The 23964-nt window shown below is 42.5% G+C and overlaps 1 protein-coding gene across 1 annotated transcript in view; it reads left to right on the top strand.

The window, feature by feature from the left end:
- Positions 1-22064, top strand: part of BTBD1 (BTB domain containing 1) — a 62359-nt gene extending 40295 nt beyond the window's left edge. Inside the window, exons 5-8 of the mRNA XM_075558052.1 lie at positions 237-429; positions 13750-13837; positions 19691-19837; positions 20313-22064. Coding sequence (XP_075414167.1) covers positions 237-429; positions 13750-13837; positions 19691-19837; positions 20313-20471 — 587 coding nt within the window. The 3' untranslated portion in view covers positions 20472-22064. The remainder of the gene's footprint in view (positions 1-236; positions 430-13749; positions 13838-19690; positions 19838-20312) is intronic.
- Positions 22065-23964: the final 1900 nt, after the last annotated feature.

Genomic DNA, 23964 nt, shown 5'->3' with positions numbered 1-23964 from the left:
TGAGGATTGACTCAAAGTTTTGATTTATTAATTTATTAATCATTCTAGCACTTACTCTCCCTAACTGGGCCTATAGAACCTTTAATAGAGCACATAAATATATATGCTGAGATTTTGTTACCTCGCTCATCCTTTACATCTTCCAGCTTTGAGTTTACATTATTAAGTAAAGTATGCAGGTATTAGGTATTAAAATAGAATGCCTCCTATTGAGGCTTATGATTTTACCTCTACAGGCCCTGCTCAATCTGGAATTCTGTCAGATCGTGAAGTGGTCACTCTCTTTCTTCATTTTACTGTCAATCCTAAACCCCGAGTTGAATACATCGACCGGCCGAGATGCTGCCTCCGAGGGAAAGAATGCAGCATCAACCGATTCCAGCAGGTGGAGAGTCGTTGGGGTTACAGTGGAACCAGCGACCGAATCAGGTGCCTGTCCTAACGTAGCGAGGCTTGGGGCAGCAGTAGTACTTGGCCTTTATCCTCATATTGTGGGAGATAATGAACCAGCATTTTATTTTATACTTCAATATATGTCAAAGATTATTTTAAGAGTTAAGATGTCAGTGAGGCATCGTGGTCACCTCACTGAATTTTGAGTGAGAGCGACTTCTTAGGAAACAAATTAAGAAAGAACTGGGCTGTTGAGGCTTCTCTTAGGTGAGTTCTATTCGGATGTCCACTGCCAATGAGCTAGGTTTTAGAGCCTAATGGATCAAACATTGTCTTTACAGGACTGGAGCTAAGATTTCTTTAAACGCCTGTCCTATGTTCAGTGTGAGCCCTTTCTTTATATCAATACTGCAAGAATAATACCTCAGGGTCCCATTATCAGAGGACAAAAATAAAAAATCTTCAAGATAGGTGCATATAATTCCATTGAGGAATTTGTCTTTGCTATGTTCCTTTAGGTTAAATATCAAAATTTGAGGGCAAGTAAAAAAATATTGCTACCTGGGTTCCACTTTGTGCCTGCACAAGTTTATTCCGAACAAAACCTGCTTGGACATGTCTCTGCGATCGGTGGGTGCTCTCAGGAAACGCTTGTCTTCATCTCATTAGGGCACCTTCCCCCAAAATGGGTATTTTTTTATACCATGGATCAAAACGATTTTGAGGTCTGTGCTAACATTAAATTATTTTTAAAGATCATTTTATTGGGCGCCCTGACAGCTCTTATGACATTCCATACATCACTTGTATCAAGCGCATTTGTACATATGTTGCCATCATCATTTTCTAAACGTTTACTTTCTATTTGAGCCCTAGGTATCAGCTCCTCTTTGTTCCCTCCCTCCCTCCTTCCCAATCTTATAACCCCTTGATAAAAGATAAGTTGTTTTCTAATATTAAATTTTTAACAAAACTCAATCTAATGGACATGTTTCCAAATCACTGAAGTTTTGCAGGAATGCGGCCCAACATAAAACAACAGTTTTTAAATGGAACAGACATTATTTTGTTTGTTTTTTTTTTTGGATCAAGCTAAGGGAAGTCATGAATACCTCAAAGATATGAGTCAAGGGTGGGGAAACCGTCAACTTGAGTGAGTGAAGAAACTGTGGCTAAAGTCCAGACACCGGTCGAGGAATATCGAGTTCTTATTGTCAGCGTTCTGTAGGAAGCTGCAAGGTTGGCCTCTCGAGCCATCAGCGTTTTCCCTTCAAAGCGAACATCTCAACCTCAGCCAACTTTTGGCTCAATTGATGCCAAAAGTTTTTTGCAAAGATCAGCTAGCTCAAAGAGCCGATCCTTCCAAGAGACATCAAATAATAAAGATGCTTTTGTGGAACAAATTGTAACCAGGGTTAAGTCTTGGATCTATCAATTCAATCCAGAGAGCAAGGACTGGTCAAGACAGTGGCTTCTGAGGGGTCTGTTGGGCTAGTTAAATTCAAGGCAGAGAGGTCAGCTCAGAAATGATGGCAGGTGCTCAGTGGGGGATAGGATGAAGTTGTACTGACACTGAAAACTGCACTGGGAAGAAAAGGGTCAGGATGGCTGCGCTGGGGGTTTGTTCCATCACAATGAAGCGCCTGCCCATTCAAGGGTAGCAAGAACTGTCCTCTGAGAACTTAATTGGGCAATGTTACCCATCTCTAGCCCTAATCCTGCTGCTCAGACTTGTTTTTGTCCCCCAAGTCAAAGAACATGTCAACAGAATCCAGTGTGAGTCCTTTCAAGATGTCCTGACGTGGCATAGAGTCCAGGAGCCTTTGCAGAAGAGCTCGATGGAGACACTGTCTTCAGAAGCGTATAGACCTGGAAGATAGGTTTAGATGGAGAATAGCTTCAATTTTCAGAGTTTTGTATAATAAAGGTTTCTATTATTTTGTAGTGGTACTTTTTGATATACACCCATAGAATAAGTGCCAGTTTTCATAAAATATGCCTTTGGATCCTCTATCATTTAATAACACTTTCGTATAAAACCAGAAGTTAATAGGTTTTTTTTTTTTAAAGCTTCTCTGGGGCAGACTTCTTAACATTGGGATAAAATGGGAAAGGTATTTGTGGATGTTTAGAAAGCATAAGAATAGCATATATAAAAAAATTCTGGAAATTAAAGGAAAAAAAACTTTGCTGGGATGAAGCCAAAGTTACACACAACAGAAAAACAATAATGTAATTGGTCTTAGTAAAAAAAAAATTAGAGTACCAATACAGTACTTAAGCATTCGCCCTAAGTAGCTAAAATATGAATGTAAAAGAACCATCATACAAAGTTGATAGATAAATGTATAAATGCGTCCCAAGTAGCAGAATTTATGAAATCATAGATTACATAGAGACCAATAAAATATGCTTCTAGCAAACGTAATAAGAGAATATTGACATTTAGAAATAAAAATGAGAATATAGGCATACTGAGGAGGTTTTTTTTACTTCTGGTTTTACTCTGTGATAATAAATTGAACATCTTGATTGAATGGATCATTTTATAGGCCAATAGAAATTATCACAGTTGACTAAAGAAGAAAGCCTGAGTAAAGCAATAACCATGAAGGAAATAAAGTAATCAAACAGCTGTCCCTTCCCAAGGTGGTTTTCACAGGTGAGTTTTATCAAACCTTCAAGGAATCCATGAGTTACGTTAGCATTGAAAGAACACACTTCTCACTTATTGGAGAAAGCCACGTCCTCATTTAGAATTAGGACCAAAAAAGTTTCTCACACGAATTTTGGCAGGACACTTGAAAGTTGATTGGGACTCCCATAAGCATAGCAGTCCTGGTGGGTGAATGATTAAGCACTCAGCTGCTAACCAAAAGGTCGGTGGTTCGAATCCACTAGCCGCTCCACAGGAGAAAGATGTGGCATTCTGCTTCTGTAAAGACTTATAGTCTTGGAAACCCTCCTGGGGCAGTTTTGCTCTGTCCTATCGGGCCGCTGACTCAAGTCAACAGCAGGATTTGGTTTTAGTTTAGCCCAGAGTGTTACAGGAAATCGGTGTCCCTGGTTCCTAGAAGTATGCCCCTACCCCCTGTTACAAGAAAACATGCCTCCTGGAGAGAAACAGCTTTTGAGAGCAGGTGGTCCGTCTGAGCATCCCGAGAATCAGCTTAAAAACTGCAAACCAACTGTTAGAACCAGGAAGAGAGAACAGGAGCCACTTGTACAATGTCTGTGCAGAAATCAGTGCTGTCCCTACAGGTCATGAAAATCCAGGTGTAGTGCTGAGTGGACGCAGGGCCCACTCACGGCGGCAGGAAATAGCATAAAGCATGGAAAGGATCGAATCTGCAAACTAGATGCTAAATCTGAAAGTAGGAAATTAAAATGCCTTTAAAAGAATAAGAAAGAAAATTATATATAGATAGTTTTTTAAAAGAATTCTAAGTTTCAATACTATATTAAAGAAATGTGTGATGAGTCAGACATTTAATAAAAATATTTTTCAATGTATCTTATGTATCTTTTCAGACATGCTTTATTTGATAAAGGGGAGTGGTTTGGCAACAGTATCCTGAAATTCATCTGGAAATGTTTCTCTCTTTAAAAGAGTCATCTGAATCAAATATGCAAGAATGTTGAAAAGTGAATGTAAATAATGTTGTATGGACCAGTCTCTAGAGTTCTGAAACCAACCTATGTCTAAGTTGGCATTTAGGATATGATAGATAGGAACAGATTAACTTCTGGGAAGTATATCAATCTTAATGTAAGTTAAAATTTAACAAGAAAAAAGGAGAAGGCATGAATGTTCTGGAAGAAGTGAATGTTTATTTACTGTGAAGATGAAGTAGGCCTCCCTACACTTGGGGCAGATCCATGGGTTTAAATCATGAATAGGAAACTTTAAAATGGATGTTAGCAGCAGCCTATAAATAACTGAAATCTACTTATAAATCCGCATGAGAAAAATGAACATGCTAGCATAGAAAGATGGAACAAGAACACGAGTAAGCATGTCATCAAAGAGCAGCAACAGGGTAGAGAGCAGATGATGAGCAAGTGTTCCACCTCAGAAATTAGTCATCAGAGAGGGAAATGCAATCAAATGGCTATTTTTCATCCATCAGTGCCACAAAGACAGAAAGAAATGAAAATTCCCTTGGTTGGCAAGAGTGCGATGCAAACCCTCTTCATGCCTCTTGGAGGGTGGGCGGTCAGACCTTTCCAGAAAGCCAACTGGAGAGTGGACTTAAAAATGCACCTTTCATTTCCCACGGCCAGTCTACCGCTAGGAATTTATTTTAAGGAAGTAATTAAGGTTCTGTAAAGTAATTTAGTTGTAAAATGGTTTATACCATTGTTATAGTAATGAAAGCTGTAATAATCTTGTATTAGCCTGGGTACTTTAAAGAAACAAATCTACAGAAACTCATGTAAAAGAAGGTTTTATATAAAGTGTGCATCAAGTAAACATCCCACCCCAGTGCTGCCCAAGCCCACAAGTCCAACATTAACCCATATGTCCGACACCAATCCACAAAGTCCTCCGCCATCTCACAAAACACACACTATGACGCTGACTGCAGGAGGAAAGCCGAGTCAGTGAATATGTAAGCATCTCAGCGCTGGCAGGGGTCTCCACACGGCTGCTTCAGCACCAAGGGCTGCATCAGAGTAGGTCCATGCGGCTTCTCCTTGGAGATGTCTTGCAGGAAGTGAGCCTTCCAAGCTGAAGCAGGGAACTGCTAAGGCAACTGCACCCTGGTTCGATCATCACAAAACAGGACGCGAGAACTAGAAAGGCGAGGCTCACGAGCATTTATCCCTCCACCCTTCAACTAACCCCACATGTGTTTATCCACCAGGTTGGCACAATAAACTAACTCAGTCTAGATCCAATGGCAAGGGTTTACATAACTTAAATACAGTGACTCACTAAGTTGGTATATGAAAACCACCATGTACAAAGTAGGTATATTCCAGTGTGGTTTTTTTCATTGGTACCTACATACGTTCTTAGGAAAAGGTCTGAAAAGAAAGTCCATGGTCTGTTGGTTTATCTTTATTTTCCGATTTTTTTTAATGGAAAGGTTTCTTTTTATAAGAAGAAGGATCTGTGAGAACATATTTAAATTGTGTGAGGCAGTCCTCACTCTGTTCCACAGCATGGCAGTGTGCTCCATACCGCCCTGGCATTGGGTCCCTGCTCTGCCACGTTTGGATGAGGGACACATTAATCCATTTCCTGAAGCTTCAGTTTCTTCAATTGTATAAATGAGAAGATTAAAAACAGTACCATGTCCCCTAGCTCTGAGGATTGTCATATGAACTCTAAGAAAGAGCCCACCTAAAGAAGTGGACAGACATCAGGACGGCCGTGTTGATGGTGGTGTGGCAGTAGTAGTCATAATCCAAGTTGTTGAAAGTCACTGTTTGCATTCACATCAGCTGTGACTTTGATAGCCTTTCAGATCCACTTATAATTAAACATGTGCTTTTGTACATTTATAAAATCCTTACAGTAATCAATACATTTTAAACATAACCAACCTGGACCCTGCAAATGTTCTAGTGTGAAATCTTTATTCTATCCCACCTGTGTGAATTGAATGAGGTCCTGTGCCCACAATATTCTTAGTTACCGAGGACTACTTCCTCCATAGCTTTTATCACAATTTCTGATACAAAAAACTTGCATATTATTAGTGTCCTCTTTATGCTATGAACTCAACAGGGATTGAAAATGTCTGTCTCAGCCTCGACAATTATACTGGGTGACTTCAATACACCACTCTCTGAGAAAGATAGATCACAGGGAAAGAAACTCAACAAGGAGGCTAGATCTCTAAACACTACAATTAGACGATTTGACCTGATATTTACAGAGTTTTCATCTAAATACAAAAAATTCACATTCTTTTCAAGCCCACATGGCACATATTTAAAGATAAACCTCATGCTGGGGCATAAGGCAAATCTACATACATTTAAGCACATTGATATCATACAGACCTCTTTCTCTGACCATTGTGCCATAAGGCTGGAAATCAACAAAAGGAAGGTGAGGAAAACAAGAGGAAACAATTGGCGGATGAATAACTCTCTACTGCAAAAGGAGTGTGTACAGGCACAGATCAGAGATGAAATTAGGAAATTTCTAGACACAAACTAGAATGAGAACATGATACACCAAAACTTAGGGGACACAGCAGAGGCAGTTATCAGAGGAAGTTTCATAGCAATACATGCACGCCTGAGAAAGGAAGAGAGACTCATGGTTGATAGGCTGGCACAAAATTTACAACGTCTAGAGCAGAATCAGCAGGACAATCCTACTAATAGCAAAAGAAAAGAAGTAATAGAAATCAGGGCTGAGATTCAGGAGAGGGAAAATAAGAAAACTATGGGAAAAATTATAAACAATCAACAGACCACTGGCAAACGTAACCAATGAAAGGAGGGAAACACGTTTCAATAGCAAGAATGAGGGATGAAAGAGGGCACATTACAATAGACCCTAATGAAATCAAAAGGATAATTACACAGTACTACGAAAGATTGTACTCCAATGAATTCAACAACTTGGAAGACATGGACAAATTCTTGGAAAAAATCCCTCCCTAGACTGTCCCCAAAGGACGTCAAGAATCTCAACAGACCCATAGAAATAGAAGAAATAGACAAGTTTATCAAGGGATTACCAACACACACAAAAAAATCCCCTGGTCCAGATGGCTTCACAGAAGAATTCCACCAAGTATTTAGGGAAGAACTAACACCAACCCTATACAAACTTCCAGAACATAGAAAAAGATGGCAAACTCCTGAACTCCTTCGATGAAACTAGTGTAAATCTGATACCCAAACTGGGAAAGGATCCTACAAGAATTGAGAACTACAGACCAATATCTCTAATGAACATTGATGCAAAAATCCTTAACAAAATACTGGCCAATAGAATACAAAAGTATATAAAACAATTCACCACAACGAAGTGGGATTCATACTAGGGATGCAGGGATGCTTCAACATATAAAAGACCATTAGTATGGTTCACCACATTGACTTGAAAAACTATATGAACCACATGATAATATCGATAGATGCAGAAGAAGCATTCGACAACATCCAACACCAATTCTTCTTTAAGACACTTGAGAAGACAGGAATGGAAGGAAACTTCCTCAAGATAATAGAAGCTATATATGAAAAACCAACAGCCAACGTGGTAGTCAATGGAGAAAAGACTAACACAATTCCACTGACAAAGGGGACTAGACAAGGATGCCCCTTGTCCCCACTCTTATTTAACATCATACTGGAGGTTTTAGCTAACGGCATAAGGCAAAGAAAAAGCATCAAAGGTATTCATCTGGGGAAAGAAGAGGTGAAACTATTGTTATTTGCAGATGACATGATTTTATATATGGAAAATCCCAAAAGTTCCGCAAGGGGAGTACTGGAAGGAATAGAGGAGTTTGGCAGAGTGGCAGGATACAAGATCAACAAACAGATGTCCATCAGACTGTTATACACATCGCATAAGACCTTAGAAGAGGAGATAATAGCCAAGCACAAATTGAAATATCTAGGGATATACCTGACTAAAAGAACAAAAGGTCTATATGGGGAAAACTACAGAACATTATTACAAGAAACCGAGGGCGACCTCAACAAATGGAAGAATATTCCATGCTCTTGGATTGGAAGGCTCAATATAATAAAGATGACAGTTTTGCCCAGGGCACTATATAAATTTAATGCAATCCTGATACAATTACCCTCATATTTCTTCAAAGAAATGAAAAAACTGATTACCAACTTCATATGAAGAGGGAAGAAGCCCAGAATTAGCAGAGGATTCCTCAAGAAAGACACAGTGGGAGGTCTTGCTTTACTTGACTTTAGCACATATTTTACAGCCACAGTTGTCAAAACCACATGGTATTGATATAATGCCAGATACTCAGACCAATGGAAAAGAACTGAAAACCCAGAAATAAAATCATCAGCATACAGAAAACTGATCTTTGATAAGGGCAAAAAAAAATCCAATGGGAATCAGATGCCCTCTTCAACAAGTGGTGCTGGAAAAAATAGATATCTACTCGCAGAAAAATGAAGCAAGACCCTTATCTCACTCTATGCACAAGAATAAACTCAAGTTGGATCACAGACCTTGATGTAAAACCCCAAACTATTAGGGTCATCAATGAAGGAATTGGGACCAACTTGAGAACTTTGGCACAGGAAATACATAGGCTATCAGAAATAGGGAAGGACACAAACACAGAAGAGGCACAAATTGACAAGTGGGGTATACTGAAGATAAAACACCTGTGTACATCGAAAGAATTCACCAAGAGAGTAATAAGAGAGTCCACGGACCGGGAAAACATCTTTAGCAATGACACATCAGACAAAGGTCTTTTTAAAATTTTTTATTAGTACATTGATCAGGCAAGAATTGTGGGCTTGGAATAAGGAGAGTTATGTCATTCTGATATCAGTATTGTGCATACTTCTGCCCAAATCTGCATTAGTGATGGGAAGAATTATGTTACAACCTGATGAGCACGGACTACATCCATTATAAATACTCTGTGACTTAGTCAATGAACACAAAAGCGGAAATCAAGATTTACAGAGCGTGACCTCATCCCTCTGGGATTTTGCCCTGGCATCTGCTTGCTTAGAACACACATTTGCCAGTCACCTGGATCACTTGCTTCCAAGCATTCTTCAGGGTTCATTTCTGGTCTTCCCTCCCATGGGTAGCAAGCAGCTCTCCTCTCCGGAGCCTCCTCTGGACCAGACAGCCTTCTTCTCTTCTCCCCCAGACAAAGGTCTTATCACTAAAGTCTACAATACTCTGCTGGCTTCCAAAAAGAAAAAAAACTAATTGCCCACTGAAGAGGTTGTCAAAGGATCTGAACAGACCTCACAGAGGCAGAAATCTGAATGGCCAAAAAACATAAGGGAAAACATTCCCGATCTTTAGCCATAACATAAATGCAAATTAAAACAACAATGAGATACCACCTAACACCCTCAAAGATAGCTCAGTTTTAAAAATCAGAAAGAAACAAGTGTTGGAGGGGCCGTGGGGAGACAGGAACTCTCATCTACTGCTGGTGAAGTTGTAAGTATAAGTATGTACGACCACTATGGAAATTGATCTGGCGATATCTAAAGCAGATGGAAATCAAGGTACCACACGACCCAGCAATTCCCCTATTGGGCATATACCCAGAAGAGGCAAGAAACAAACCATGGCCAGACAACTGTGCTCCAGTGTTCATCGCAACACAGTTCACAATTGCAAGGAGTTGGAAACAACCCAAATTTCCATCAACTGACGAGTGGATTAAAAAACGGTGGTACATACATACAATGGAGTACTACACATAGCTAAAAAGTAGTAATGAATGTATGAAGCACATCGCTGTATGGGAAGAACTGGAAGAAATCATGCTAAGCAAAGTAGGCCAAGCACAAAAGGACAAGTACAACATGAGTCTGCTGAGGTAAGCTTTAAAAAAATGCAAAAAGGGCATAGGGAAAAAGCTACTGTATAAAAATGTTCCTGGGGTGAGGACCAGGTAGTATGACAGGGGCCAGACCAAATCCAGGGATACATATGTAGACAATTAAAAAGGAGGGGTGGAAAGGGGAAAAATTGGTAGCGGGGAAACTGCACTAACCCACCCAAGGGGAGGGTATTGTTTATATCGCCACAGGGAAAGAGGGACCAGCCTTCAACCCGGTGCTCCAAGATGTGAATGAATGCAACATGCCGGCATGGAGTAGGGAACCAGTGGAGAGATCTGAGGGGCCGGCCCTAATCACAAACATGTGGATACCTGCCTCTCCCCCCCAGAAGAATTTATTTCAGAGGACGTCACTGAAGCTGTAGCTCAGGGAGAGGGGCATGTTGATCAGAGTTCACTGGAGCAAATGAAGGGGGAGGAAGAGAGTAGAGCACATCCTGGCCCACCAAACCTTGAGGATGATATTCCCACTCAGAGCAGCCAATCCAAAGAGAAGACCCTATGGCCGGCCCCACTATGAGACATGACATCCTTCATTGACCCATAGCCCTACAGGGGACAACACTGGAGACACAGTGTGTGAATTGTGCCCAATCTGATCCCACCAAAATGAGGCAAAACACTAAAGCGTGCAACAGAACAGCAAGGGGAACACCCCAACAAAGTCCCCAGGGAATACTAAAAATAGACTTTGGGGCCAGGTCTTTGCACCCCAACTCGACTGGAAAACACTCCTAAAGCCCAACAAATAGTCCTTGAACTAACTACAAGCTTTTCTTTGTTGTTGTGTTTTTGTTTTTTTGTCATTGGCTTTTGGTTGTTGTTTTGGTTTATTTTGTTGCTTGGATTTGCTCTGTCTTGTTTTTGTGCTTGTTATTATCTCCGCAGGTCTGTCTAAATAAGATAGGCTGGATGAATAATCTGGGACCGATAAACAGCGGGACCAATAGTTCCTGGGAGACATGGGTGAAGGGGAGGTAGGGGGAAAAGAAGTGGTATTAACAAACCCAGGGACAAGGGAACAACAAGTGATCCAAATTGGTGGTGAGGAGGGTGTAGGAGGCCTGGTAGGGCATGATCAAGGGTAATGTAACCGAGAGGAATTACTGAAATCCAAATGAAGACTGAGCATGATAGTGGAACAAGAGGAAAATAAAAGGAAAGAGAGGAAAGAGCTAGGAGAAAAAGGACATTTATAGTGGTCTAAATAAGGGCCTGTACATATGCAAATATATATATGAGGATGGGGAAATAGATCTATATGGATCTATTAATAGGTTTAGTATTAAGATAGCAGATGGACATTGGGCCTCTACTCAAGTACTCCCTTAATGCAAGAATTCCATGATGCTCACCTTCCCCGACATGATCACTGAAAACTGATGACAAAGCCGGTGCATAAGCAAATGTGAAAAAAGCTGATGGTGCCCAGCTATCAAAAGATATAGCGTCTGGGGTCTTGAAGGCTTCAAGATAAACAAGCGGCCATCTAGCAGGGAAGCAACAAAGCCCACAGGGAAGAAGCACACCAACCTCTGTGACCACGAGCTGTCGAAGGGATCAGGAATCAGACTTCAAAGAACAAAAAAATCATTGTAAATGAGGGTGAGTGCAGAGTGGAGACTCAAAGCCCATCAGTAGGCAACTGGACACCCCCTTTACTGAAGGGTTGTGGGGAGGAGATGAACCAGCCAGGGTGCAGGGTAGCAACGATGAAACATAACTTTCCTTTAGTTCTTAAATGCTTCCTCCCCCCACTATCATGATCCCAATTCTACCTTACAAATCAGGCTAGACCAGGGGATGTATACATTGGTACAGATAGGAACTGGAAACAGGGAATCCAGGACAGATGACTCCTCCAGGACCAGTGGTGAGAGTGGCGATGCCTAGAGGGTGGAGGGAATGTGGGGTAGAAAGCGGGAACTGATTACAAGAATCTACGTATACTCTCCTCCCTGGGGATGGATAACAGAAGGGAGTGAGGGGAGATGCTGGACCATGTAAGATATGACAAAATAATAATTTGTGAATTATGAAGGGTTCATGAGGGAGGGGAAAATGAGCTGATATTAAGGGCTCAAGTAGAAAGCAAATGTTTTGAGGATGATGATGGCAACAAATATACGAATGTGCTTGACACAATGGATGGATGCATGGATTGTGATAATTGTACGAGTCCCCAATAAAATGATTTTTAAAAAGACAAATAACTAATAAATGTCTTCCAGCATCAAAAAAAAAAAAAAAGATAGGATGTCTGGAGCTTTAAAGACTTGAAGGTAAACAAGCAGCCATCTAGCTCAGAAAAGCAACCAAGCCCACATGGAAGAAGCATATCAGCCTGTGCCATCACGAGGTACCGAAGGCATCATCAGAACAAAAAAATCTTACCATTGTGTGCTCACCTCCCAGATACAATCACTGAAGACAAATAGGTTCATAAGCAAATGTGAAGAAAGCTGATGGTTCCCGCCTATCAAAAGATATAGTGTCTGGGGTCTTAAAGGCTTGAAGGTAAACAAGCAGCCATCTAGCTCAGAAGCAACAAAGCCAAGGTGGAAGAAACACACCAGAGGTGTCAAAGGGATCAGGTATCAGGCATCAAAGAACAAAATATCATATCATTGTGAATGAGGAGGAGGGCACAATGAGGACCCAAAGCCCATCTGTAGGCAACTGGATATCCCCTTATGGAAGGGTCTCGGGGAGGAGACGAGCCAGTCAGGGTGCAGTGTAGCAACGATGAAACATACAACTCTCCTCAAATTCTTAATTGCTTCCTCCCTACCCACAATCATGATCCCAATTCTTCCTTACAAATCTGGCTAGACCAGAGGAGGTACAGATAGGAACTGGAAACACAGGGAATCCAGGACGGATCATCCCTTCAGGACCAGTGGTGAGAGTGGCAATACCAGGAGGGTGGGTGGGTTGGAAAGGGGGAACCGATTGCAGGATCTACATATGGGCTCTTTCCTGGGGACATAAAGCAGAAAAGTGGGTGAAGGGAGACGTCAGACAGTGTAAGAGATGACAAAATAATAATTTATAAATTATCAAGTGTTCATGAGGGAGGGGGGAGCAGGGAGGGAGGGATAAAAATGAGGAGCTGATGCCAGGGGCTTTGGTGGAGAGCAAATGTTTTGAGAATGATGAGGGCAACGAATGTACAAATGTGCTTTACACAATTGATGTATGTATGGATTGTGATAAGAGTTGTATGAGCCCCTAATAAAATGATTAAAAAATAATTTAAAAAGAAAATATCTGTCTTGACCATCATTTCCTTAGTGCTAAGCCTACTACCTAAGTGTGGTAGGTTCTCAGGAAGGATTGAGTGAATGAGCGAATTGCCGGAGTTGGGGGTGCTGATGATCTTCAGGCCTAAAGGCTGAGCCGTATGAATTTATGAAAGAGATAAGCAAACACGAAGTGGCTTCCAAAAGTTCATGGAAATACTCTGTTATCTTTTCATTCCATTTTGCCACGCACTTTTTGAAGCTCCTTTGTAGTTGGTCTAGGTCGTCTCTAATATTGTAAGAGGTGTCTGTTTAGACCAAATCAATTCTTTGGACCCTCAAAACTGTAGAATACACAAGAAAAGTTCTACAAGTTTACCTTCAAAAGAAAGTTCTTCTCAGCAAGCAGGCTGACGTTCCCAAAGACACCTAATTTGTGACACTTTTCCTTTTAAAGGCAAAAGTAGATGTCCTAGTAACATTTATAAAATTTAATCTTTCTGAATATGAATGCTTACTGGCTTTATTACAACATTTTCTATTTTACTTCATTTTCTCAGGTTCACAGTTAATAGAAGAATTTCTATAGTTGGATTTGGTTTATATGGATCTATTCATGGTCCCACGGATTATCAAGTGAATATACAGGTACACTTTTTCTTCACTTTATATCATCTTGAAATATAACCAACATGGACTTTTACAACAAAATCTGTATTTCAATATTATTTTCAAAGGACCTGTTGCAATTGGTTGTTCATCTCCATATCAGTTTTAGAGAAGTGGGGTCCTTTACTGGAGCCCTGGTGATGCGGTGAACTCATAGGACACTTGTATCCTGTCCTCTAAGGTTGCTAAGGCTTTGGCGTCAGCTCGATGGCAGTGAGTTTTCTTTAAGTAGCCTAGAATGGTCCTCAGTCTTGAAAAATACCAGCAACATTCTTGAGCTATGTCGTTGTCATTAGGTGTCATTGGGCCCGCCCTGACTCATAGCGACCTTGTACAACTGAACAAAACACTGCCCCCCCAACCCCTTTCCTCACATTTGTTAGGCTTCAGCTCACTGTCACAGCCACTGGAACTTCCCTCTACCATGCCAAGCATGATGCCTTCTCTAAGGGATGCGGCCTCTCCTGATAACATGCCTCAAGCACGTGAGATGAAGTCTCACCACCACCACTTACAAGGAGCATTCTGGCTGTGTGTTCTTCCGGCAGTCTGTGTAACTTCATTATTCTTTGCCAACACCCTAATTCAAGTGCATCAGTCCTTCTTCAGCCTCCCTCAACTGTCAGGTGCATATGAGGCTATCGGAACTACCGTATGGCTTGGGTCCTCAAATGTGATATCTCTGCTCTTTAACACTTTATTTTTTTATTTTATGTCCTTGTTTTATTGGAAATTGTAATCATTAAACAAAAAAGAAACTTAGGCAAAGAGTTCATGAAAAATAGCTAAAGAATATAAAACAAAGGGTACAGCGCCTGCTCTTTTCTCTGGAAACCTTCTAGCCTCTCTGTGCCCTCGGTTTGTTCGTTCTTTCTCTTTAATCATTTTATCGGGGCTCATACAGCTCTTATCACAATCCATACATCCATCCATTGTGTCAAGCACATTGGTACATTTGTTTCCATCATCATTCTCAAAACATTTTCTTTCTCCTTGAGCCCTTGGTATCAGCTCCTCATTTTCCCCCCTCCTTCTCCCACCCTCCTTTCCTTATGAACCCTTGATAATTTATAAATTAGCATTTTTTTTCATGTCTTACACTGACCACTATCTCCCTTCACCCAATTTTCTATTGTCCATCCCCCTGGGAGAGGGTATATGTAGATCATTGAGATCAGTTCCCCAGGTCTCCCCCACCTTCCCCTTACCTTCCTGGTATCACTACTCTCATTATTGATCCTGAGGATTTTTATCTGCCCTGTGTTTCCAGCTTTTATCTGTACCCATGTACATGCTCTGGTATAGCCAAAATTTTAAGATAGACTTGGGGTCATCATAGTTGGGGGGGGAGCATTAAAGAACTAGAAGAAGTTGTATACTTTCATTGGCGCTTTACTGCACCCTGACTGACTCCTCTCTTCCTTGTGACTCTTCTGTAAAGGGATGTTTAATCAATGGGCTTTGGGTCTCCACTCTGCACTCCCCCTCATTCACATTGATATGATTTTTTTGTTCTGGGTCTTTGATGCCTGATATCTGATCCCATCGACACTTAATGATCACACAGGCTGGTGTGCTTCTTTCATGTGGACTTTGTTGCTTCTCAGGTAGATGGATGTCCAGTTGCCTATAGATGGACTTTGGGTCCCCACTCTACACTCCCCCTCATTCACAATGATATATTTTTTTGTTCTCTGATGCCTGATATCTGATCCCATCAACACCTCGTGATCAGAGGCTGGTGTGCTTCTTCCATGTGGACTTTGTTGCTTCTCAGCTAGAAGGCCGCTTGTTAATTTCCAAGCCTTTAAGACCCCAGGCAGTATAGCTCTTGATAGCCAGACACCATCATCTTTCTTCACCACATTTCCTTGTGCACCCGTTTGTCTTCAGCAGTGTTTCGGGCACTGAGCATCACGAAGGCCAGGTTATTAGAACAAAGTGTTGTTGTGTTAGTTAGGAGTTTCTCTCTCTTTTGTCATTGGTGTTTGGTTTTTTGTTTTGCTTTGTTCTGCCTTGTGCTTATTAGTGTCTCTGTATGTATATCTAGATAAGATAGGAGGGATAAACAATCTGGAGGAGAAAACAACGGGACCAATGGTTCCAGGGGTACATGGGAGTGGGGGAAGTGGGGGAAAGGAGTTGGTGTTAGCAAACCCAGGGACAAAGGAACAGCAAGTGTTCTAACATTGATGGCGAGGAGGGCGGAGGATGCCTGGCAGGGCTTGATCAAGGGTAATGTAACAGAGAGGAATTACTGAAACCCAAATGAAGGCCAAACATGACAGTGGGACGAGAGGAAAGTAAAGGGAAATAGAGGAAAGAACTAGGAGACAAAGGGCATTTGCAGAGGTCTAAATACAGACATGTACATATGTAAATATATTTATATATAATGATAAGGAAATAGATCTGTTTACATATGTAAGGATCAAGTTAGCAGACAGACATTGGGCCTCTACTCAAGTACTCCCTCTTTAACACTTTAAATAAATCATTTGTGCAGATTTGCCCTGAGTAATCTGTCACTTGAGTTCTTGACTATTGTTTCCATGTGTGTTGATTGAGGATCCTTGACTTCAGTCTTTTCTTTGTTCACCTCTTGGCCCAGTTGTGAGAGAGAGAAATAAGGTGATCTGGCTGAACTACTCCAGTTCTAGGTAATAGTAGGAAGCGAGAATAATGCCAACCTGAAAATGCTGTGCTCAGTTCCGCAAAGTCATCATGATTTAAACAGGAACATATGTTAGAAGTGCCTTGAGGTCTTTTTCGTAATGCATATCCTGGAGCCATATTCCTGAGATACGGGTTACAGAAAGAAAATCTCTATGGCTAAGTAGCAGGAGTGAGCATGTGACAGATGATATTGTGTGAAAATCAGTCTCGTTTGTGTGCTTTCAGAGCACCGCATCCTATACACAAAGGAAAACCGTGGACTCTGAAAACAGAGCTTTGAGTCAGCTCAGCGGATTAGCTCCAGCGCCCTGTAGTGCATAGCAAAGATGATGTGTTTCTGGCTTGGGGGAGTTTGAGAGTAGTAGTCAACCCACCTTCACTACTAGCTGCATGGAAGGTCTGATTTTGAGCAGAACTGCAGACGGATGGCTCCACCATATAAGCAAGTTACCAGCTCATGTAGCTACTATGTCGGCGCAGGTAGCCTTATGCCCGTGGTCTGCTAAGAGGGGATCACTGAAGAAATCACCTCCAAAATTATTCTGTCCCGAAGATGCTAAGCTCATGGGGCTATAATAGGTTATATTATTTAAGGAGCTTATTCCACCTCAGAGGAGCCCTGGTGATGTAGCAGTTACCCGTTGGGCTGCTAACTACAAGGTCAGCAGTTTGAAGCCACCAGCAGCTGTCTGTGAGAAAAATGAAGCTTTCTTCTCGTAAAGAGTTACAGTCTTGGAAACCCACAAGGGCAATTCTACTCTGTCCTTAGGTTGCCATGCGTTGAAATCAACTCAATGGTGGTATCTTTGTGGGTTTATTTTACCTCATTTTCTCTACAGCAAGTCTCTAAAGTGAGTTAAAAAACTTATTTTTAATCCAAACTTGTTGCAATTCAGTTGATTCCAGCTCCTAATCACCCTATATGGCAGACTAGAAATGCCCCATAGGGTTTCCATGGCTGTGATCTTTATGGAAGCAGGCCACTGCATCTTCCTCCTATGGAACAGCAGGTGGGTCTTTTTAGTTAGGAGCCAGAGTGCTGGTCAATCGCTGCACCCGGGCTTCTTTAATAATAATGGCGTGCCCGTGGAAGAAGCAAGCCAGCCTGTGTGGTCACGAGGTGCCGAAGCGATCAGGTATCAGGCATCAAAGAACAAATAATCATATCATTGTGCACTCACCTTCCTGATACAATCGCTGAAGACAAATGGGTGCATAAGCAAAAGTAGTGAAGAAAGCTGATGGCGCCTGGCTATCAAAAGATACAGCATCTGGGGTCTTAAAGGCTTGAAAGTAAACAAGCGGCCATCTAGCTCAGAAGCAACAAAGCCCACATGGAAGAAGCACACCAGCCTGTGTGACCATGAGGTGTCAAAGGGATCAGGTATCAGGCATCAAAGAACAAAAAAGTTATATCATTGTGAATCAGTGGGAGTGCGGGGTGGGGAACCAAAGCCCATCTGTAGACAACTTGACATCCCTTTACAGAAGGGTTGCGGGAAGGAAACGAGCCAGTCGGGGTGCAGTGTAGCAATGATGAAACATACAACTTTCCTAAATGTTTCCTCCCCCGCCCCACTATCATGATCCCAGTTCTACCCTACAAATCTGGCTAGACCAGAGGATGTACACTGGTACAGATAGGAACTGGAAACATAGGGAATCCAGGACAGATGATCCCCCTCAGGACCAATGGTGAGAGTGGCCGTACCAGGAGGGTGGAGGGAAGGTAGGGTAGAAAGGGGGAACCAACTGGGGGAGTGCAGTGGAACAGCAAGGGAATGAGTGGCCAGGTCCCCAGGGAATGCTGAAGGTGGTCTTTGGGGCCGGGGCTTGGTGCCCCAATAGACTGGACTGGAGAACACTCCTAAAGGTCAGCAAGTGATCCTTGAACTAACTACAAAAAAAAAAAAAGGGAAACCGATTACAAGGATCTACATATAACCTCTTCCCTGGGGGATGGACAACCAAAAAGTGGGTAAAGGGAGATGCTGGACCATGTAAGATATGACAAAATAATAATTTATAAATTATCAAGGGTTCATGAGGGAGGGGACTGGGGACGGAGGGGGAAAATGAGCTGATACTAAGGGCTCAAGTAGAAAGCAAATGTTTTGAGAATGATGATGGCAACAAATGTACAAATGTGCTTGGCACATGTATATATGTATGGATTGTGATAAGAGTTGTATGAGCCCCAATAAAATGATAAATAATAATAAGGGTGTGCCACATTGGTTATGTAATGCTTCTGCATTTTCAAGGTGCTTTCACCAGATTTTATTGGCAACACAATTGTTAAGCGAATGATCATTTTAAGCAGATTCACTTGTATTTTAATCTCAGCTCTGCACCTACAGCTGTGAGTGTGGGCACATTCTGGGGCCTTGCAAAGCCTCCGCGCCCTCGTCTACTGTGACGTGGTTTGGTGACCCCTGATCTAGTCACTGCGGATTCATAACGAGGGAGAGGACAGGGTAGATCTGCTCCTGTGAGGTTCCGAGACTGTGTGTAACTCTGGATGCAAGCAGGAAGCTTCCTTTTTCCCCCTCACAGAGGCTGGTGGTTTCAAACTGCTGACCTTGGTTAGCAGCCCAGCGCACAACCCTGAGTGGTGTAGCGGGCTACAGATCAGGCTGCCAATCCCAGGCTGACTGCTTAAATTCTACTCCTGTAAAGATTTACAGGGGGGAATTCTACACTGTCTTGTGAGGTTGCTGTGAGTCGAAATCAACTCCGTTGGATTTGAGTTTGGGGTTTTATTTCCCTCAGGTCTCTAAAAACCATACATTCTAGAAAACCCCATTCTAAGCCACCTGTCTTTTTTTTTAAATCATTTGATTGGGGGCTCAAACAGCTCTTATCACAATGCATACACACATCAATTGAGTAAAGCACATCGGTACACTCCTTGCCCCTAACAAGGCTGTGTGTCTTTCATGGGAGCTGCTTTTCCTCCCAGCTCCTCCCCAGCGACTGCACCCCCCAACCCCCCCCCCCCCCAGCGTGCTTAACGCCGCCCGAGCTGCTCAGTGGTTGCTCCCGCACGCAGATTTGGTCGCATATGCTGCTATTTTTTAAAGACCTCCATAGTTCTCCATCAACGTTTTCTTCGGTTGGTTTAACATGAATGTATTTGTTCTTTTAAAATGACAGATTATTGAATATGAGAAAAAGCAAACCTTGGGACAAAACGACACTGGCTTTAGTTGTGACGGGACCTCTAACACGTTCAGGGTCATGTTCAAAGACCCCATCGAGATCCTGCCCAACGTGTGCTACACGGCGTGCGCAACACTCAAAGTAAGAGTCTCTCAGAACATTCCAGAAGGGGAGCGCCCGCTGTAGAAAGCATGGTGTAGGCAAACGGAGAGGTGCTCACAGGAGAGCCTTCTCAGGAGGGAGGGCAAGAAACCAGTCCACTGCCCTGGGAACTGCCTCAGCCCAGCGCTGCTCGGGAGGAGGAGCTCTTTGTTTCAGGGGAGACTGAATGTTTCACGGAAGATAAAATAATTACTCTTAAAACCTGTTCCCTGTTCTCTCATAGACGAGGTGTACATTGTTTTGTTTTAATTATTAATTAGCTTTTTAGCCAAACAGCCACCCCAAACCCTTGGTGTTTCATTAACCGGTTGCCTTGTTGGGTTCTGGTGTGGTAGTGACCAGGCTGTAAGGGGGGGGGGGGTGTCCAGGAGTTACAGGGCAGTGCGGTAATGCGATCACAGCATCCCAGTGCCTGTGAAGAGAGCATGCTGATGAGGCTTTCCTTCTTGTCTAGGGCCCGGACTCCCACTACGGCACCAAAGGACTGAAGAAAGTAGTATATGAAACGCCGACTGCGAGCAAGACCGTGTTTTTCTTTTTCAGCTCCCCTGGCAATAACAATGGCACTTCCATAGAAGATGGACAAATACCAGAAATCATATTTTACATATAACTTAGCTTTGTCTTACGCTGTGTCTCAACAGTTCCAGTCAGCCTCGTCTCAGAGACAGAAGAAACAGGCTACAACTAGTAGTTTGGAGTGCTATGAATGTTTGTAACATCAGAAACATTTTAGTTTCTCAGCTAGGAAAATATTAGTTTAATCTGCATGATCTAAAGGCAGATTTCTCATTTTCTGATAACTTAGGGAATACAAGAACTGAGTTGAATTGTTTTGAAAATGCAGCTCTTTTGGCACATATATTTCATAAATCAGCTGATGAGGGAATCTTTCAATAGTTTTGTAATTGAAAGATCCTTGTTATACATAGCTAGTTTGTTTTTGTCAACACTATTTCGAACGCAAGATGAAATGAGTTGGGTCAGTGTTCCTAAGGAATCTCTGTTGACTCAAACGGCTAACTGGAGAATTAAGAAACCTGACTTTATGTGTGGGGTTTGAAAGGATTCAAGAACTGTAGGGAAACAATCTAGTTGTTAGCATTTGAAATAGTACTAAACTTAGGAATAACAAATACATTCTCCAACAAAACTTCCCAAGGCATTTCCAGGAAAGGCTATTTTGCAACAGTGGATTTTGTGAAAACTCACAGGAAGGTGATAAAAACGAAAGCTCTCCAGGTGTGATCTAAGACTGGATTCTTCAGCACGAAATGGCACCGCAGTCTTTACCTGTCACTCTGGGGCTGCTGAAGATTCCCGAGCTGTGAGACAGGACTCCCGGGTGGGTAAACAGACGGACAGCCCCTCAACATTGTATGGATAAGTCTACACAGCACAGGATGGAATAGCATATGTCTGACAATTACTGTGAAATGTTAAAGGTATCCACAGGCATTCTCACCCCACTGAAAAGTCTGGTCTCTGCCCTACGCGGTTTCTCAGAGCAGGAAAGTTGGCTTAACACCCGTGATGCCGTCAGCATCACTGGGCCGCTGTGGCAGCAGCGGCTAGGACGGGAATCTGGCAGGATGACGCTTGTACACTTTTATAAAGCTAATTGTTTTGTATATAAATGAAATAACTTTCATTTTCCCCCTTGAAAGTGATGATCTTTTAAAAAACTTAAAGCATAATTAAACTTAAAGTAGATCAAATAGTTGTGGATGATAGATAAAAATTTTTTAAATTCTTAAGTACCAATTTAGAAAGGATTTTCTTTTCCTAAACAGTAGTATTAGAACTTAAATTGTTTTCATTCGAATTAGTTGTGTGTGTTTCATGTGTTCAAGGGAGGCCGTGAGCCGTGCTGCTGACACAGACCTCTTGGAGTTGCTGAAGAATGGGGCGGTTTCTTTCTCTGGACCAGTGACTTGATAACCCTCAGTCAACTGAAATGTCTGGGGAATGTGTGGTTCACGTGAACTAGAGCTGAACCTGCGAGTGCTGTAGTAGCCATTATGGGAAATTATTCTGCCTTAATAACTTTGGTGGGCCAGATGTATGAGGCATTTGCACTGCTTCTGGTCTCATGTAATGGGCAACTGGAAGGATTGTCATTGAATGTAACCCTAGAGGGTACACAAGGTGGAGCTTTCGGACAGTGGGACAGCTCTGATTTTTTAATAAATAACAATTATCCTTTTTTGTCCTGTGTCTCTTCGGAAAGTGGAAAGCTAGGCAGTTGACCGGATGGGCATTGAGGTTAAACCTAAGCGTTACGTAATTCATGGTGGTGCCGCAGCACTGCTGCGGAACATCTTAAAACAGCCACAGGAGCGGCCCCTAAGAACACTGCTGCGACCGTCCATGTCTAGGCCGGGTTTTGGTGGTCTCAGGCTTCCTCCCAACCCCCCCCCCCCCGTTCTACCTCCGTAGGTGGCCCAGTGAGGCCTGCTGGGCGTCACTGTACTGTGTTGCTCCCCGACGGCCATCTCTCAGTGGCTCCTGCTGAACCGTGGATCCTGCAGCAAGTCCCATACATACATTGCCCTCTGCCTCTCACAAAACCAGTGTGATTGTATACGTTCACAAGCAGAAAAAGGAATACTGTAAAAAGTCACTAGTGGGTGGGAGGGAGATTGAAACCCAGATTGATCCCCAAAACTAGAGCGTTGGGAAAAGGCTGTTTTGCTGGGTCCCAAAGTAGCGACCTGTACACCACTTCTCAAACTAAGATTTAAAAGGCTTCGGCTAGTCTGTATTTGCTGTAGAAGCTAAATACTTTTTGTGTTAAGAATGTCTGGTATGTGGCAAACAGAGAGGGCTAGTTTGTGTTATCAAAGTGCCCATTCTTTAGATCCACATGTTGTGAGCTGCTCCCCACAGGTTCAGCAGTTCAAGCCCACTAGCAGCCCCCTGGGAGAAAGACGAGGCTGTCTGCTCCCATACAGGTGAACAGTCTCGGAAACTCAGAGTCTGTGCTGCCCGGTCTTCAGGGTTATGGGTCAGAAAAGACTTGATGGCAAAGGCTTTATTTTTGTTTGGGCTTTTTTGGTAGAGTAGTGCCCGAAATTGTGAGGCTGGCACAGGGCTGGGCTGGTTTTGTTCTGTTGGATGCAGGACTGCTGTCAGTGGGAACAAGTGGCACTTAACATCAACAACAGCTTTGAAGAAAAAAACATATTGAAATTAAGCTGGTAGAACAGCCTGGTGGCCAATTACCCTATCTAAAAATCCCTCCCTTTCTATGTCCTAAAAACCACTTGATTCTAATGTCCTGCTGTAGCCATCCAGATTCCAGCCTAGAAGGTACCCTTGAACTCCACAAACTGCATCCTTCCCCCAGAGGGGAACTCTGATCCCAGCGTGCACCGCTCATTTACTCTCACTAAGTGGGCACATTTTAAAAAGCCCTTTGCGTTTCTTATGGGCTTTCTACTGCTTTGTCATAGCCCCTGTGTGTGCCGTCCCAAGAGGACACAGATCTTCCCATACTCCCTCTCTCCCTTCCATGTTCAGATGGAGCAGGAGCATCAAGTTGGGTACACAGCTCTCAGGGTGTATGATTCACCACGCATGGCTCGGAAAAGCTAAATCAAATCAACTGACAGATGCCTTAAGAAACTGGTCATCACACATGCCCCTCATTTAAAGCCCCAGCAGAGCTGCCAAAGATCTAATTGAGACTGTCATGACTTAACCCAAAGTAACAATGCATGACTGTGTAACATACTGCTTACTTTCTCTGCATCCATTCTTAAAGTATAGAGATCATGACTGGTTTAACACCTGCTTCACTGTCTCTCTCAACCCAACACTTCATGCTAAGTGACTTTAGAGAACATGTAAATGACACATTCACACCTAGCTTCCTGTCTCCAGTCATCACCTACTACTGCTTCACCACGGACCAATTATCTATCATCCTTCCACCACTGGAATAATGAAGTCAAACATACTTGCTGAGTCAGAATTGCATTTGGGTTTGTTTTTTGTGCCCATAACCCTCAGTTTTGCCCTCGGCTCTCATTCTTCGGTTTGATCTGCCATTGGACTGCTAGGCCTTTGTCTTCCCTGCTCTCCAACTCACTTCATTTCTTGCC

Source organism: Tenrec ecaudatus, chromosome 9 (assembly GCF_050624435.1).
Source record: "Tenrec ecaudatus isolate mTenEca1 chromosome 9, mTenEca1.hap1, whole genome shotgun sequence".
NCBI classification, from domain to species: Eukaryota; Metazoa; Chordata; class Mammalia; order Afrosoricida; family Tenrecidae; genus Tenrec; species Tenrec ecaudatus.
This window is presented reverse-complemented; position numbering and strand designations above follow the sequence as displayed.